The sequence below is a fragment of the Poecilia reticulata genome, linkage group LG14 (assembly GCF_000633615.1).
Source record: "Poecilia reticulata strain Guanapo linkage group LG14, Guppy_female_1.0+MT, whole genome shotgun sequence".
NCBI classification, from domain to species: Eukaryota; Metazoa; Chordata; class Actinopteri; order Cyprinodontiformes; family Poeciliidae; genus Poecilia; species Poecilia reticulata.
In genome coordinates this window covers 24,452,211-24,469,764 of record NC_024344.1, presented here as the reverse complement: position 1 = coordinate 24,469,764, position 17,554 = coordinate 24,452,211, and the positions used below count along the sequence as shown (strand labels likewise).

General features: G+C 37.3%; 1 protein-coding gene across 1 annotated transcript in view; it reads right to left on the bottom strand.

The window, feature by feature from the left end:
- The window catches only part of LOC103476301 (F-BAR and double SH3 domains protein 2-like), a 53,563-nt gene that overhangs the window by 26,775 nt on the left and 9,234 nt on the right, over nt 1-17,554 (bottom strand). The window contains exons 3-10 of the mRNA XM_008428542.2: nt 17,243-17,288; nt 11,666-11,742; nt 8,646-8,790; nt 5,578-5,711; nt 4,215-4,269; nt 3,920-4,048; nt 3,707-3,829; nt 1,767-1,862 (exon numbers count right to left, since the gene is read on the bottom strand). Of these exons, the coding sequence (XP_008426764.1) occupies nt 1,767-1,862; nt 3,707-3,829; nt 3,920-4,048; nt 4,215-4,269; nt 5,578-5,711; nt 8,646-8,790; nt 11,666-11,742; nt 17,243-17,288 (805 nt within the window). The remainder of the gene's footprint in view (nt 1-1,766; nt 1,863-3,706; nt 3,830-3,919; nt 4,049-4,214; nt 4,270-5,577; nt 5,712-8,645; nt 8,791-11,665; nt 11,743-17,242; nt 17,289-17,554) is intronic.

The following is a 17,554-nucleotide window of genomic DNA, read 5'->3' as shown; positions in this document are numbered from 1 at the left end:
ATATATGCGTGTGTGTGTGTGTAATCTTTCAGTGAGATGACTGAAACTAATCCTTAAAAAAATAAAAAATACAGGTGTGGCTCAACTAATTATAATATCATACATGCATCCTCCTTTTCAGGGGCTTGAAGGTCTGGTCTGGAGTTTCCCAAAATTCAATGTCAAACAAAAGATTTTGTTCCTGTAACAATGGCTGACAAAGAGGGAGAGGAGAACAGCTTTAAATATAAGTATATTAAAATCTGGCTGTACAAAAATTTAAGGTAAGGCTGGATTGTCGCTCCTGGATTGGTTGCTTTGCTAAAATCAGCCAATAGCATTTCAAGTAGCATAATGCCCATCTATTTCTGCTTCCCAACCTGCATTTTCTTTAGAAAATTTTAGATATGTTCTATGGAAATTTCCAACATTAATTTCAGAATAAAGTCAGAAGTATCTACCTTAAATTGAATTGTTTTCATTCCATAATCCAATACTTTTCCAGACTCAAATTTCTAGATTGTTTTCTAGTTATATTAACCTTCCTAACACTCAACCATAAAATATTCACCTCTATCTGCTGAGACTCGAGTATGAAACACGAGTCTCAAACTCGAGACTCTGACTCAAGTTGCACTGAAGTCCCAAAAATAAGATTTGACTTGGACTTGAGCCCTAAAGACTTTAAAAGAAAAAGACTTGTGAACACCTCTGGTTTCCACACATCCTGAATCAACAACATGCCAAAATCACCTCATGTTTTTTCTGATTTCACTTCGTGTTTGGCATCCGGACCCCTTCAGACCAGCTCTACTTCCACATCTGTAACTCTTTTATTAGTGTAATAAAGATTGAAGCATCAAACTGTAAAAATACATGTTTAAAGCAGTTTATAAAGTTACTCTTACCTTTATTTTGTTTGTAAAAATTCCCAAAAATAGCTTTTTTTAGTGTGGCAGTACAAGTTGAATGTGAAGTTGTTTAAAGTTGAAAAACTCTTGAAATTGACTTTCTCAACTTTTGAATATCAGTAGATTTAGTCTATAAGTCAAAAACTAAAATACTGATGGCTAAAGTGTTTAAAAATAAAGTTGTGATGTTTCAGTCAAAGATAAGAAGTGTCACTTAAATATAAAACGAAGTAAAACCCATATTATTATTGTCCTTTGAAAAACAAAACATAATGATAAACGGTAAATTTTCCATATTTAATTTTCTTTTATTCACACTTTTTTGAAAATGGTCATAGAAAATTCTAGACTTTTCCGGACTGATAAAAGCCGTAAACACCACAAACAGAAACAAATACATGTAGTAAATCTATATGTATTGTTTTTCAGTTTCAGCTGAGTATTTATCTGTTACAGCTTTGTGATCCAACAATGAATAAATGGTGGAACTGAACACCTCACTTGCAAAATAAAACCTTTCCTCTGACTTTACGTGTCCGTTTTTCTAGCTGCAGATGGAAACCCAGATTCTGCTCATTAGTTCTGCACATAAACCTTCTGGGTGTGTACAGGTTTAAAACAACACTGGATTTGTTCTGTACGCATATGAGGCGACCCAAATCGTCCTGAAAGCATGAATGTATGCATCTTTACACACCTAGAGGTTAATGTGTGAGGTTTTGGCAGTGCAGACCTACAGAACTGAGCAAGCTTACAGAGCAGTGGAACGCATCTAAAACATGCATAGAAATGAGTTCCAGTTTTAAGTTTCTCGTGGAGGAGATGACTGATTGTAAAGTTGGAAGGGAAGACAAATAACAGAAAATCAGCATTTACCTTGTCTGAGTCAACAGGCTGATACAGGAAATCTGAGGCTTGTTGAAACACAAGATTCTTCTGCACAAACGTCTGCTGGTGAAACTCCTGGAGAAGCTGCAAATCACAAACAAGAACCAATTCAAAAGCTGCGTAGATGCCGGGAGGTGCCAAAACTGGGACCAAAAAGAAACAAAACTGCATTCAATATTTTTGGACCTAAAGAGGAACAATTTAGAGTCAGCACACAGCTTTAGTCATTACAGCTAGAAACTAGTAATCAGGCCTGAAATCACATTTCAGACCTCTTAGGGTTCCTTGCTCCCTAGGGTTCACTCTTAGGGTGGAGAGAACCCTAACAGTCATATAAAAACAGTTACAAAGTCAGCCTTATGTCACCTGAGGAACATTTCCAGGATTAAAGAACTACCGACCCAGAAAGAGCTAGAGAAACTCATCCAAGTGTTTATATTTAGTTGCATTGATTACTGCAGCAGTGTCTTCATAGAACCAAACATGGAGAAGCAGAATTCAGCTTTTATGCTCCTCTACTCTGGAACAAGCTTCCAGAGAACTGCAAAATTGCTGAAACAGTGATTAATAAGAACTGAAACATTAATGATTTTCCTCTGGACTTTACAACTTTTCATCACTTTCCTATTTAACAGATTGTACCAGTACACCAAGATGTTTTGTCTGATGTTTTGATCATGCGAATTGTTTCGAACTACCTTGTTGCTGAATTGTGCTCTACATATTAAACTTCCCTTGCTCTTCTGATTTGCTCATACTGTGTGGTGAGAAGAAATAAAAATCCCTCTTTGGGTCCAGAGACGCAAGCTGACCCGAACAAACGTGAGCGGCTTTGGAGCGTGTAACTGAGCAGCGGCGAGTAACTCAAACCACTTCAGTTAATCAGAAGAACCTGAAGCAGCAGAGTTCAGCTCAGGTTCATTAAACTGATCAATGTTTATACATTTTGATCTATTTAACAAAAACTATTTACAATTTACCACTGAATTCATTTAAATTACTATGACTGTAAGATTATTAAAGTTGGGTTTGTTTGACTGTCGGTCATAAAATCATCAAAAATACACTTTAACATAGAAAAAGAAACAATGTGAATCAAAACTGTGAAGTAAAAATAGAGAAACTTTGTGCTTTTTTTTTCTTGTTAAGATGTCAAATTAATCTAGAAATGAAAGTTGTTGTTTTTGAGAAAATGTGCTCTACGGCCACATAATTTTTCTTTTAATACACATGTTCTTAATACTCCACCACCTAAACCAGACCCAGTTTGAAAACCTCAGATTCAGTTTAAAATCTAAAAGCCCTTTGAGTAAAAAACATAAAAGTAAACAGATTTCGTTTGAATTTTGAATAATTTGCAAATAAACTAAAAACAAAACAATAAGTTGGACAAAGACATTTTTTGATTTGGCAAGTTACTTTTTATGATAAATATACATAAAAAGTCATTTATGCCATTTTAAATTCTGTCTTTTAGAATACGATAAAAGCAGTAAAGGTGTTTTCTTTTTTGCATATGAATCCAGGCATGGAAAATAAAGTCAATGTTTTCCGGACTTTAGATCAAATACATAAATGTAAACACTTTGGCTCATTAGCATTCGAGCATTAGAATCTGTTAAATAACCTTCATCTGGGTGTAACAAAGGCTCCTCTAATGGTTACAATCAGCTCTCTTTCCTGCAGCTGCAGCTGTTGCCCTCCATAACTACAGTAAAATGTGCCCACATGTTTGACCTTTGACCGTTTTTCTAAGCTCACCCAATAGCTCAACCACAAAGCTGCAACACTTTAGATAAGGCGGCTTTGTTGAGAGTTAAACTTCAACTTATTATGTCAGAACTGAAGCACTTTATGCAATAATTTATTTAAAGATAAATATTAAGTGATGCTCTGCTTGATTCCAGGTGTGGGCAGAAGGAACTCACCCCGGCTGAGCTGTTCAGCAGCTGGGTGAAGGAGTCGTGCACCGCCTGGTGCGTCTCCAGCTCAGTGTGACAAAGCGAGACCAGGTAATCTTTAACCTGTTCGTAGATTCGACCGTCTAACACCTGAAGCGCGGGAGGAAAACAGAAAGTGTTATCTCTGCGGGACCTGAGGATCCACAGCTGTTCAGATCCGGTTTGGACCAGCAGCCGCACCTTGATGCAGTCCTGGAGGTCTGCGCTGTAGTAGCGCTGCAGGTGAGCGTTGGAGGCTGCCAGGGTGAGAAGATAGTCGTTTCTGGCATGAGTTGCTTTGGAGTTGCATTCACTTCTCTTTGCTTTCAGCTGAAATGAAACCAGCAAAAGCACAGTTAGCTGAGTTAATCATTGTCTAGATCAGTGTTTCTGAACCTTTTTTGGGCCAGCGCCCCCCTAGCCTTTTTTCCAGGTCCCTTGAGAACCGCTAGTCTAAATAATAAGCAGGAGCTCTTCTAAGGTGTCAATATCCTACCTTTACACTGGCCCTCTGCAGACTGGAGCGAGACTGGAAGAGACTTAGCTTTGACCTGAAAAATACGCAAATCAGATGTTGAAACTTGCAATAGAAATACTTATTTTACAGTGAAAATGTGGTTTAAATCAAAACAAGCAAAATTTCTAACAGCCAGTTGAAGCTAAAGTAAAGCTAAGTGATTAATATGGAGCGCTGAGCAAAGTTGCTTTTATTTTTGTCTCCTAAAAACTCGGGATGCATATGGAGATGCATTGAAAACAATGCAGACTGAAAAAACTAAAATAAAAAAACCTTTCAAATTGAAAAGTTGTTCAGAACTTTACTTTCAAATCTTTTTCTATTATTTTTGTTTATTTTCAGTCACAAAAACACAAATGATCCATCATAAGTAAATATAAAAAACAATTGATATATTTGGCACATTTTGGCAATTTTGCAAGCCTCTAAAGAAAATGCTTGTATCATCTTTTTAGTTTCCAAATTTTTTTCAGTTTGAAAACTATTTTCTTTAACAATCTCCATGACCCCAATTCACCTCCATAGTGGCACAAATGATCAGTATTGCCATCTGGGTCAGCTGATGCTGGTCTTATGTTTTTAGAACATACTGGTACTAATATTAACTGATTAACTGATGCTTGTTTCCACCTTGTTGCCATTTGTAGATGTGAGGGATTTGTTTGGCGTTTACCTGACACAGAGAAGCAATGAAAATATTCACTAAAATTGATAGAAAAAACATCTTGATTGTTACATATTTTGTGACAGAGGTCAAAAAACTGTAAAACAATTTTTTTAAGAAACATTTTTCCTCATTATTTGTGTGGAAAGAGACTGTTCTGAAATAAATTAAGACTTTATGTGACGCGTTTGCTCACGGCGTTCTAAAGAAAGTATTACTGGTATAAGAACAAGCGATTCTCCAGCAGTTAATCCCTCCTGATAGCATTTCTTTATGAAGTCAAGCCGCAGCTTTTTGAAAACGTTCCCGATGGGCAGAAAATTTTCAGAAATGCAGTGAGTCACGGTGGCAGCTGCTCATGTAGTGCCAGGATGAAGAGGAGAGGGGCAGCTTCCTGGACTCCTCTGAGACATTTTGTCCGTTTGAAACCCATAAAACAACAGATTTTATATCTGCAGATCAGGCATCTTTGGGACAAAAGAGCACAGGTTCTGGCGTGTCCAGCCAGGGAGTGAATCAGTCGCTGGGAAGTGTGAATGAAATGGGAATTTTATAAGGATTCTGCACCATGATGTTCTAGCTTTGAGCATTTTGGAGTTCCACAGCCCAACAGGAAGTGATTTTAACCAACACTTTGCTCTGTGAGCATTCAGATAAGCTGGTTTGGATCTGTCGTACTTGGCCTCGAGCTCGGTCTTCTCCCGGACGGCCTGCGCCATGGTCTCAGCCTCCTGGTACTTCTTCCTGCTCTTGCTCAACTCCTTCACTGAGTCCTGCAGCTCCGCCTGGATCACCGTCAGCTGCTCGATGCACTGCGGGGCCAAACATAGACATGCACAACACATACATTCAAATGATTTATCCACCTGGAAAAACATGCAAATGCTCTTTATAAAAATGCACAAAAAACAGCTGAATACATGTGACATGCAGGAAACATGTAGTGCAAACAAGAGCAGCTTTGTGAGGTGTGAGCAGAGAAACACAGACCGGCTCTTCTAATGTTTCTGAGCAAAAGGATCAGGAAGCAACCTGAAGCCTTTCACGTTCTGTCACACTGAAACTAGGCCTGTTGCAATAAGCAATAAATCAATTAATCCCATGACAAATTAAAACAAGGTTAATAATTATAATTTGCATAATTTAACATTTTTATCTTTTCTGTCTACTGAAAAAAACTCAATTGTTCATCAGAATTTAAAGTTTATTGATCTTTGAGAATGTGTTCCTGCATTATTATGCCATTACCATTATATTACTTCAAAATGGTCTCAAAACAACAATATTATCTTTTTTCACAATAACTTGTGAAAAAAGTTAGAATTTTTTTTTTATCATGACGGGCAATGCCAAACTTTAATGCATTTATGACGGTTTTATCTAAGAGACCGAGACAAAGAGGGTGAGAGAGAGAGAGAGAGAAAACACAATTCAGAATCTGAAAAGTGTGGCCTGCATTTGAATTCTGCTCTTCTGAGTTGATGTTCTTCCCAGCTGCAGCGTTTTTTTCCAAAGGTTTTATTGGCTCTAGTGGCCTTTATTTGATAGTGAATAGATAGGAAAGAGGGCAATGAGAGAAGGGGAAGACATGCAGCAAATGTCGCCAGGTCGGGAATCGAGCCTGCGACAGCCGCGTCGAGGACTAGGGCCTCCATATGTGGATTGTACTTAACCCCTGCGCCACCACAGCAGCCCCAGCTGCAGCGTTTTTGGAATATTTCTCCACCAGCTTTATCTAATTTCTAAGATAACAGTTGTATGCTTAAATATTATTTTATCAATCAAGTCTTGATCAAAATGGAAAGGGATAAAAACATTTTCCATCATATTAAATGTACTGTAAAATTTCTTACACATATTCCTAATTTAGCTCCATAAAATCAGTGATTTTGATTGCAAAAAAATAAAAGAATTTGCAAAAGCAAATGAAAATACTGGCGGTACTGATTTCTATCTTGTATTGATCATATTTTCAGATGTTTTAATATTTATTGGTACTCTCACTGGATACAAATATCAGTACAGTTTTGGTGGGTTTTAAAAATCATTAATTGGAATTTATTGTGGCAACAATAAGTTTAAATTCTTATTATAATTAGAAATTTATCACAATAAATGATAAACAATACAATACATGCCCACTCCTATTGCAAAGTAAAATTTATTTTACATCATGTTAATATAAACCACATTTTTACAACAACTGAAGGTAACCTCATTACTTGACCATGGAAAATACATAACAAAGCCCCTTTAAGGCACCTGAGTGGTTGCCATGGAGATTAAAGGTTCTCTCAAACATGCATGAAGTAATCAAAGCAAGACTCCAGGTATGTTTTTGATAAGGGCATTACATTATGACACGATTTAATGCTCACAAAAGTAAATTTTTTAAATAATATCTCCTCTTGAAGTTTGTATACATAAACCTTGAACTGGAAAAATGACAAACTTGTTTTTTATCTGCTTCTCAAAGCTGCAGGTCGTGACAGATTATTTCACACAAACTAAGCTGTGTTTTAGTGACTCTATGAACACCTCTTTAATCTTCTTTTTCCACTGTTTTTATTAGCCGCGGTTGCCCCCCCAAATGATCACGTGCCTTTCAGTAAACTGCTCAAACCTCCCTCTTTAAGCGTCAGTGTAGCACATCATGAAGCATAATGGGTAAAATTAGGTTGGTTCTGACATCTGGGACACAACCTTTAAAGACTGGGGTCACAGTTTCAACCTCATCTCAGTTCTGCTCTGATGAAAGAAGCAGATCCCAGAACAGAAACAACTTTGTGATTCTGTGGGTGTGCTCTTCAGTGAGAAAATTGCTTTTTGTGGTTGGCTGAAAAGGGAAGGATAGCAATTGCTGTGAAATATTTCTTTTACTTCATCTTCCGCTGTCAAATGTCACATAGAGAGTGAGATCACCAAGTGTGAACGTCTTTAAATGCAAACATCTCCACAGATTAAGTAAAAATTTTAACTTTGTTTAAAGTTTACCTAAAAAAAAAAAAGTCTTGGTTCATGCTAATGTATGTAGAGTGGACTGCAGCATTAAAAAGCTTCAGTTATAACAGCTACAAACTCATGATCAGGGCTGAAATCTCAGAGCTGAACATTCAGAGTCACATAAAGACAGTTACAAAGTCGGACTTCCATCACCTGAAGAACATTTCCAGAATTGAAGGACTAATGTTCCAGAAAGATCGAGAGAAACTCAGCCATTTGTTTATCTTTAGTTATAAAATCCTTCCACTGGCTCCCTGCAGCTCAGAGAATAGAGGTTAAAATAATTGTGTTAGTTCATTAACCACTGAAGGGCTTAATACCAAAGGAGCTGTCGTTGTATCAACCTTCCAGACCTCAAAGGGCTTCTGCATCTGCATCCTCAGAACCAAACATGGAGAAGCAGCATTCAGTTTCTACCCACCACAAATCTGGAACAAACTTCCTTAAAACCGCAAAACAGAAAAAAAAAACTGAGTTTCTTTAAATCAAGGCTAAAAACCCAGCTGTTTAGAACATGGATCAAAATATTTGATGTGCATTTGCTGAACCATTTTTATGACGACATTTGACAAAACGTCATGTTTATTGCATGTTTTATAATTGGTGACTGTATGGTGTTTTTATGATATAAAACTCTTAAAACTGCTTTGTTGCTGAAATATGTTACAAATAAACTTGACTTGACTTAAAATGGCCAGAAGTGAGTGAAACCGCAGCAGAGTTGTATAATTAACCCGAATTACCTTCCTGAGCTGCTGCTCCTTTTGCAGCCGTGCCGTCTTGGCTGCGTCTGCGACCTGGAGCTTGTAGTTATCACAGGCACTGAGTCTGGACTGCGTGGCCTGGAAGGTGCCTTCCAGGTACGCTCTCCACACACAGAACATGTTCCTGAGGAGAAAGGAGGACAAACATGCAGGAAACAATGATTCAAGGTTCAGAGCAACTGGTTTATGTAATTTCTTTTCAGTTAGAGAAAAGCATACAGGGTAATTTTCTGTGCAAGTAACAGGAAGGTTAAAAATAAGCAGAAAAACATAAATCTAAAGTAATTGAAAAGCTTGTTTCAGTAAATAAACTTGAAAAGTCCCAGTTATTCAACACAAACGTATATGAGCTTGGATGATTCTGGCTTCCAACCAATTAAATCCAAAATTATTTTTCTTCGGGAAATTAGAATATTACACAAGAACAAAAAAGTGTTTTTAATACAGAAGTGTGGACAACATCCATACTCAGTGCTTGGTTACTGCATCAGTAACAGATTATTCTGCTCATTAGTTGGATTTTAAAAAAATACATTTTTATTAAAAACTTAAGCATTGTTTGTTTGTTTTTTTTTTTTTCAGAATTTGAACTGAGAAAAGCTAAAACAGCCACTTGAGTTCTAGATAGGACAGTTTGATAAGATAAAACAGTAGAAAAAGTTTGCTTGTTTGTTTGTTGTTTTTTTTATCTTAAATGCAAAATGTTTATATTTTCTGTGTGTAACCCGCAATTAGTCAAAACTTTTATTTTTGCGGGCTCACTTCCTGTTTTGACCCAAACTTGCTAACTTATTTAAAGCCCCGCCTCCAGCGCAGTTTGAACTTCATCACCTGTTCCACTGTGATTGTGGCTGGCTGTTTGGCGTCTTCCTGACAATTAATCAAAATTTTTGCATCCACTGATTTGATCTATTGGTGAGTTTGTTTGTGTGATAGCACTATTGGTTTAGCATAAAATTTCTGCTCGATTGCTCATGAACTTACCAAGTTCCGCCCAGAAACGCCCTCTAAAATCCCACGTGGCTGCATGTCTCACAAACAAAGCCTCGCGGTGCTTAGTTTCTATGTAAACATGGCGTCTTTCATTTCGACTGACTCTCTGCAGAGTATTTCTGAGTCGATTAGTTTAGCATTTCTGCCGGATTTTCACAAAATATCAGCCACGACAATGGAGAAGGGAATCAACAAGTTCATGTCAGATACAGTACACATTGCATATTGATCTGTTAAGCTAACATAAGACTGTGTAACAGACAGGCTTCAAGGTGTAGAAGTTGTATCGGTACTGCCATTATGCTGTACTTGGCTAAAAGGKTTTCATAATGGATGTGTTTATTATTGACTTTCTTTTTTCATTCACTAAACACAAAGAAAGCAAAGCAATAATACTTGCACCAGCACACAATCCTTTGTTCTTATTGAACCTACGATGCGGTCGTGCACAAGCTTTGATCCAAGCAAGGCATTCCGTTTCAGATTTTGGAAATCTGTKAATTTTAGTTCCACAAATACGATCAGGATACCTGACATCACCTGTACAGATACCCCACTGACTGTGGAGAACCATTCTTTTTCGAGTCCTGACGCAAAATCTTTCTGCCGGTCTGCTAGTCCAAAATGTACATTAACATGTGTTTACTACTGTAGCTTGTGTTTGTCAGATGGTCACGCACGTGGTAGCTGCGCTGTGACGTAAAATGGGCATTAGCCAATGAAACGCGGCCCCTGTGGTAAGGTCCATTGGAGCGTTGTTTGTTACCTGGGCCGTCACCGGGATTGCAACAGCTGATTGCAGTTTAGTACGCCCCACACTCTTCCCAAAGGTAGCACGATCGCTGGTTTTGTGCGTGTTCTGGCAGTTTTTGTATTGATATGATTAAAATAGGATGTAGCTACATTTAAGTTGATATTGCGCAATATATTTATTTAATTTACTTATTTTTTTTCTTTTCCCCACTCTGCTTGAGTATTTGAGTTAATTTATTTTATTTTTCTTGATTGATATTTTGAAAGTGAACTTTGATTTCAAATTTAAATTCATTAGTTTGAAATATGATTGATATTCTTTTGTTTTCTTTATTTAAATGATGGTTAATTTAACCTGATTGAAATGTTTAGTTTAATTATTAGAAATCCAATCATAGAATTAGAATTTAATATTTACTGCATTTGTATGTTTGTACATGATTGTTTGTTAAAACACTTAGTGGGTTTTCTGGCCTTTTAGGTCAGGTTTTTTATTCCTGATGGATCAGATCCTCTTCTGGCGAGCTAGGAGTAAGGACAAGAACTTTATGATCTTGGAATTGATTTATTGAGTTAATTTGTCTCTCATTGTGCATTTGTAATTGTCTGTTGCTTTTTTCCCCAAATCACTAATGTATACACCAAAACTAAAATCATTGCTTCGTGTCTTCATTCACACCTCAGGCTCCTTAAAGAACCATCTTCTGATGCTGCTCTTGTAGCCGCAGTTAGCTGCAAAGCCCATAACTGTTACATATGCAAAAACAAAATTAATAAACTCTTGAAATATATGAATAGGAAGCCATTTAGATCAAGTCTCAGAGACAAACATCTAAGATATTCCCCCTTTCTGACACTAATATAACTAGCACAAAGATGATGTAAAATAAAACCATATCTCGTTTATAAGAATAGGTTCAATTGGTCCTAAGTTGAAATTTTGTGTTCTGAGGAACAATTTAAAGCAAAAATATTTTAAATCTTTTAAGAAAATAAATGTAGAGTACTAAAATTCACAAACGTAAAACTAAGCTTCTATAACAGTAGTAAACGTACTGATAAAGTCAAACGTCTTTGAGCGGCACATTACTTCTCATCAGGAAGAAAGGACTATAAACGGCAAGAAAAAAAAAACCCTCATAAATGTTTGCGCAATAAGTTGAAGTATGAAACAAAAAAATAGAAGCACTTCTATCTAAAGTTATGACAGACAGAAGCAAACAATCACAGAAAGCAGAGTAAACTGAACCAACCTGTGATCTGCTGGTTTTTCTGCAACGTTCTCCGGCCATTCCCTCTTCAGATACTGATTCGCCAACTTCTGGAGAGCCTGAAAGAAAGGGGAAAAAAAAAAAAGACGTTGAGAATAAATGTAACCATATTAAACTTAACCAGCAATTTAACCCTTCCAAACCCAAGCTTAATTTTAGTTGTTGGCTTTAAAGTTGCATAATCATGATCAAACGTAGTGTTTACTAACAAAAATGTCCTTTCATGGAAAGACGGGAACAATAAGACACATTTTATAACAGTTGTTAGTTGAAGCGGCTTTGGTGTGGAGCGTTGTGACGCATAATGTTGGAATCTGTGGAGTCTCAGCTTTTGTTTAATGTGTGTTTTATCTGTTCAGCATAAAGTGTTGAAGCAGCGGAACCAGAAATATGACAAGTGGGATCGGCACAGAGGTTATTTATTATAATCATTTGTTTCAGTACATGCAATTCATGTTTGTGGCATTTAAAAATAGATTACCAGGGTTAACACAGGAGCAGAGTTGTGATGGCTTCGTGAGGGCGGGGTTTCAGAAGCAGCAGGAGTTTTAAAAGAGACAGAGTCCCAATTTCAAGGACTTAAATTAGTAAAGAAAATTTATTTTAAGTCATATTTGATATTTTCAACATTTTTTAACAACTGAAGGTAACATAGTAACTTGATTATGCTATAAAATGGCACTATTTGCCTGGAAAATACACATCCTGTCCCTTTAAATCACCATGATTAGGTTAGCTTAGCTGCCTAGATTTTTCTTAAATAAAAAATATCCAAGACTTATTCAAAATATATACATCGGCCAAATGGAAGGGTAATGTGATATGCAAAATGCTCACAAATAAGAGCAAAGACATACAACACATTTTAAATTCAACATTTGACCATTTTGAATCGATTCTTTATAGAATTTATTTTTTCTGCCCCTAAATACAGCCAAAACAAATGTGCTAACCTAGCGCTAATGGAAAAATGGATTGTGGGTTTTTACCAAAGACAAAAGAGAAATCCTCCAACTGCTAAAATCTGATGCAACTCCATTTTTGTTTACATTTAGGGAAGCAGAAAGTTGCGTTCAGTGTCTTCAGAGAATTTCATGTCGTTTCCTTCAGTGGTTCTTTGTGCAGCGCCCCCGACTGGCGAGGAGGGGAACAGGTTTATCTAATGGTTTGGTTTGTTTGACAGTGCAGTGTGAAAGAAAACTGCAGCAGATGAAAATGTAACAAATGTTGCAAATTACTAGACTATCAGTTTGGGATTCAAACCCAGAACCTTCCAGCTGGAAGGCAGCAACACTACCAAGCTGCATCTCTGTGCAGTTCAGTAAAAACGGCATCAATAAAAAACTCTTCAGTGATATGGTCATTTTTAAAGTCAAACTGAAACTTTTCATGAATACTTTTCCTTAAAGACGTTTACAACTGTTTAACAAATGGCAGTTTTAAATTAGCCTGAAGTTAGAGAGGACAGAAAGACGCCACAACATGTTTAAAAGCCACAAATAAATAAAAAAATGAGAACTAAAGAAGAGTGATGTGATAACAGCTAAAACTGACAAAGACACAGACTCAATCCGAGTAAAAGCAGCTGGCTGTGAATCATCCAAATCAGCCAGCGGTGGTTAGAGCAGCGCCAAATGGAGGATGACTGACAGGGCTAAGACCTGCCTCCTCGCTCAGATTGGTTGTTTCTAGTTAGCATTGGGAGAAGGCAGAGGAGCTTGATTTTTTTTTTTTTACAGATTATATGTCTCGACATGGTGACAATTTCAACAAATATTTAAAAAATATATTTTTTATAAAAGTTACATACCGCAGATTTAAAAGAACATAAATCAACTCTTCCAAAATAGATCAATTTGTTTTGGTAAAGTGCCAGAGCTTTCGCCAAAAATAAATTTGTGCAGCAGTCTGAGGCTTCGCTGTTCAAACAGACAGAACTGACAAAAGCACAATGCGTTTACTTCACTTCTGGCCCCAAATAGAAGCAGGTTTTCTATTTTATTTTACTCTTTTTTTCTCTCTCTCTCTCTTTTTTTTTAAGAAAACAACTATTTTAAGGCCCAACAAGCCCTCATCTGTCTTCCTTTACCTCTAAAAGACAGGGCCGGTTTATGCGGTCCTGAAGCCGGCGAGGCAGCAGCCGTGAACTCATTGATCTGGGCAATTCGGGTGCCAAAGCTTCGAAGTTGCTACAGACGCCATCTCTGTGGCCTCAGATAGAGGGACAATCACGGACTGAGCCGGACTAATGGACGCCCTGAATGGCAGAGGAAGAGCCACACAGAGGAGGGCTTCTTAACCACAGCGTGTGATATGAATAGCAATGGCTGACAGCCGAAGCCGCCTGCAGGTGTAAGAGACGGAGGAAAATAAGAGACGGATCTGAAAGGAGGAGAGCTGCTAAAGAGAGCAAACTGTTCCAGAGAAGGTCTGACCCACTTTGACCCACTTCGATTCAAACACTGAATAAACAATCAGACATAACCAACAGATCACACTAGTTAACACAGGAAAAACAGCGAGCTTGTCCCTGAAGGAGAACTAATGATCATTTTTATTAATTAACAACTGGTGTATTTAGTTGCTCTTAAACTGTTCTGCCTAAACTGAGGATCCGATGTCCAAACCTTTTGCCACTATTATCAAGTCAAACTTTTACCAAGTACATAAAAGAAAATTAAATCAATCAAAGTAGTTCCAAATTTTTGTCCGTTTACTTTTTGGTAGGAAAAGGAACATTATAAATAATACAAGGGATTTTGAGTGTTTGCTGTGGTAAACAACAAAAACAAAAAACATAAATTTTTTTAAAAATTTGGGGTTTAATAACCAAATCCTGTTGAAAAACCAGGATTTGGGTCACTTTCCTTCAAAATGCTTGATATAATTAGCTGAGTTCAATAAACTAAATAAAAGCTGATTTGAGAGCAGCAAAGTCAACTTTTCAATAAAGGTCTCTGGATAGATGTGGTTCTACCCAATACAAAATTTTAGTTATAAAAGATGAATACTTTGTGCCGTACTTAACATTTTCCATTGTAAGAAAAATATGTCCGAAATAATTTTATCCTGAGTAAAGGAAAACAGTTTGGAGCAGGAAGTGACATCCTGTTGAATCCTGACCAAACGTAGAATATCATCAGCAGAGAAATACATTTTTGCTTGTTTTGAAGTCGCGTAGAAAATGGCGAGGTAACGTGAACCAATCAGAGCAGTTACAAAAACTCTCCTCCACTTGTTTGTATGAAACTGATCACATCTCAGCACAGACTGCAGGTATGTTTTACTTCCTTCTGTTGTGAAGCAAATTTAAATCACTGAATCCAGAAAGCAGGCAACAGGAAGCAACATAAAACATTTAAGAAAACAGAAACCGAGCAGAAGAACTACCCTGTGAAAGACGGTGAAAGGAATGCAAACTCAGACTCAACTACACTAGGGCTGAAACGATACCTCGAGTGATTCGAGTACCTCAATTATTAAAATTCCTCGAGGAAAATTGACCTGCCTCGAAGCTTCATTAATTTATGTTTTATCATTTAGCGCACAGTGTTTCAGCCGGAACATTATTTGCGTTGAGCTCTGACTTCCGCCTCTGAGTTGTTGACGGAAGCTACGTGTTAGCGGCATAACGTCCAATCTTCAAGTTCGGCCCGCGGGGATTTTACTGATTGGTGATAATTCCGGGTTTTCATCGTTTTTGTGGGACCAATAAACATCCTTAAAATGACCGGCGCGATGCCGGGAGTTTGGCAGCCTTTCTGCTCCGGAGCTGCTGGTTGAACGGCGGGAAGAAGCTGAGGATGATTTATACAGGTGAGCGGAGAGACTGAACACGGCGGGCGGCTGAGGGTTGATGCTTACAGGGTAAGAGCAGCTTTACGGACGAACCGCACAATAAACTTATATCATCCCGGTCTGAACAAACGGGAGGCGGAACATGGCTGGTAGATGAGTTTCTGAACGGAGGAGCCGTAAATATCCTGTATTGCTCCCCCGGTCTACAAAAAGGTAACTGGTAGGGAAGCTCAAATGTGGAAAAAATAGACTGATGTTGATATCCGATAGCAACACTGGTGTTATGGAAGATTTACCAATATTTTATTTCATAATTGTTTTTATCCGATTACTCGATTAATCGTAAGAAAAATCTATAGATTACTCGATTACTAAAATAATCGTTTACAACAGCCCTAAACTACACACACGGCGACATAGCACAGCAGAACCACAGGCTCATCTCCTCCATGCTAAGCTGCATTGATGCAGTAATTCATGGAGCTCCACCCACATATTGAGAGCAGATACTCTGAACTACGTCAATAAGCTGTGCATCATCCCCACATTCATACATTAAAAATATTTATTTGGTCTTATTTATTTATATTTATTAATTAGCTTTAAGCCACTATTATCAAAACTAAGGAATAAACATTTTGTGTGGAATGGTTATAAATTTAATTTCTGATATATTATTTTTTAATGACATTGACATTTGAATTTATGTCTTTTACTTTAATCGGCATGGGACTGCAGATAAAAATATATGGTATATGAAAGCAAATCAATTAACGTCTGATTTATTTTTACCTTTCAAAACTGAAATAATGAAAAAAAAAAACTAATTCATAAATTGTCAGGGAAATGATCAGTCTTACTTTCATGCAGTAATTCATGCAAAAGGAGCCCCTGTCATGATAAATAAACTTTGCTGGATGATAAATTGTCCCAGAAGTTACTGCAATAAACAATATTGGTAACACATTCTCAAAAATCTATAAACTTTAAATTCTAATTAACCACTTTAAATATCAAAAAAAAAAAGAAACAACAAATAAAATGAATTATTTAGTCTCTGTAAGCAAAATCATCCTTCAAAAAAAGAGCTTGTTGAGACTGAAGCACCAGACTGAAGACTTTTATCCAAAAAATATAAATCATGCAAATGAAAATTATTGGGCTCTTGAGATTGATTGGTTTATTGTGACAGGCCTAATGAGTCTTTATAATATTTAGTAAATATGGTATTAAATACATACACTTGTGATGCTAAATTTAATTATACAGATGCACACAAAACAAAAGAAATCAGCGTTAAGATGTGGGTTGTTTGGTTGAAAACTACAAACATGGCCCCACTCTTTACAGCTCTGGAACAGATTCCTCACTGGGCTGAAAACCAGAGCCAACTGGGACACAGAGGAATTTCCAAATATCCCAATCATGTCTTCAGGAAGAGGGGGGCAAACAACAAACAACCATAAAAAAAAAATAAAAATCAACACGACAGCGAGGAGGAAGTCAGATACCGGATCAGCAGTGGAAGATGGGATGTTTTTTCTGAGGCTTGTAGACTTTCATGGCTTATCTGGCCACAAGTGAATCAAAAAGGTTTCTTTTTAAATGCCACATCCTCAGCCCAGCTGTCAGATGGTGTCTTTCGAGGGCGTAAAGAAGCATTTATTTTTAGCGTCCCAAATGACAAGGCGTTCCAGCGGTGGCGTTAACGAGAGTCGGCAGTGGGGCTAAAAGGACAACAAAGCGGACATTTTCATTTACCTGGGCGTAGTCCCGCTCTACCGCTGCCCTTTTCTGACTGAAGGTCCTGCAGAAACGAAAGAGAAACTGCAGTGAGGATCCAGAACAATTTAAGCATCAGACACCATATCAAACAGAGCTACTGCTGCTCATTTAAATGTGACTTTGGTACCTTAAATTTATAGATTCTATGCAGCTTGGTGAAGAAAACTGTATTTTTTTTTGCACTTGAGGTGCAACAAAACAAGTTTAACATCACATATAATATTTAGGTCATTGTTGTAACTAGAGGTGTGCCGATCGATCGGCCACCGATCATAATCGGCCGATTTC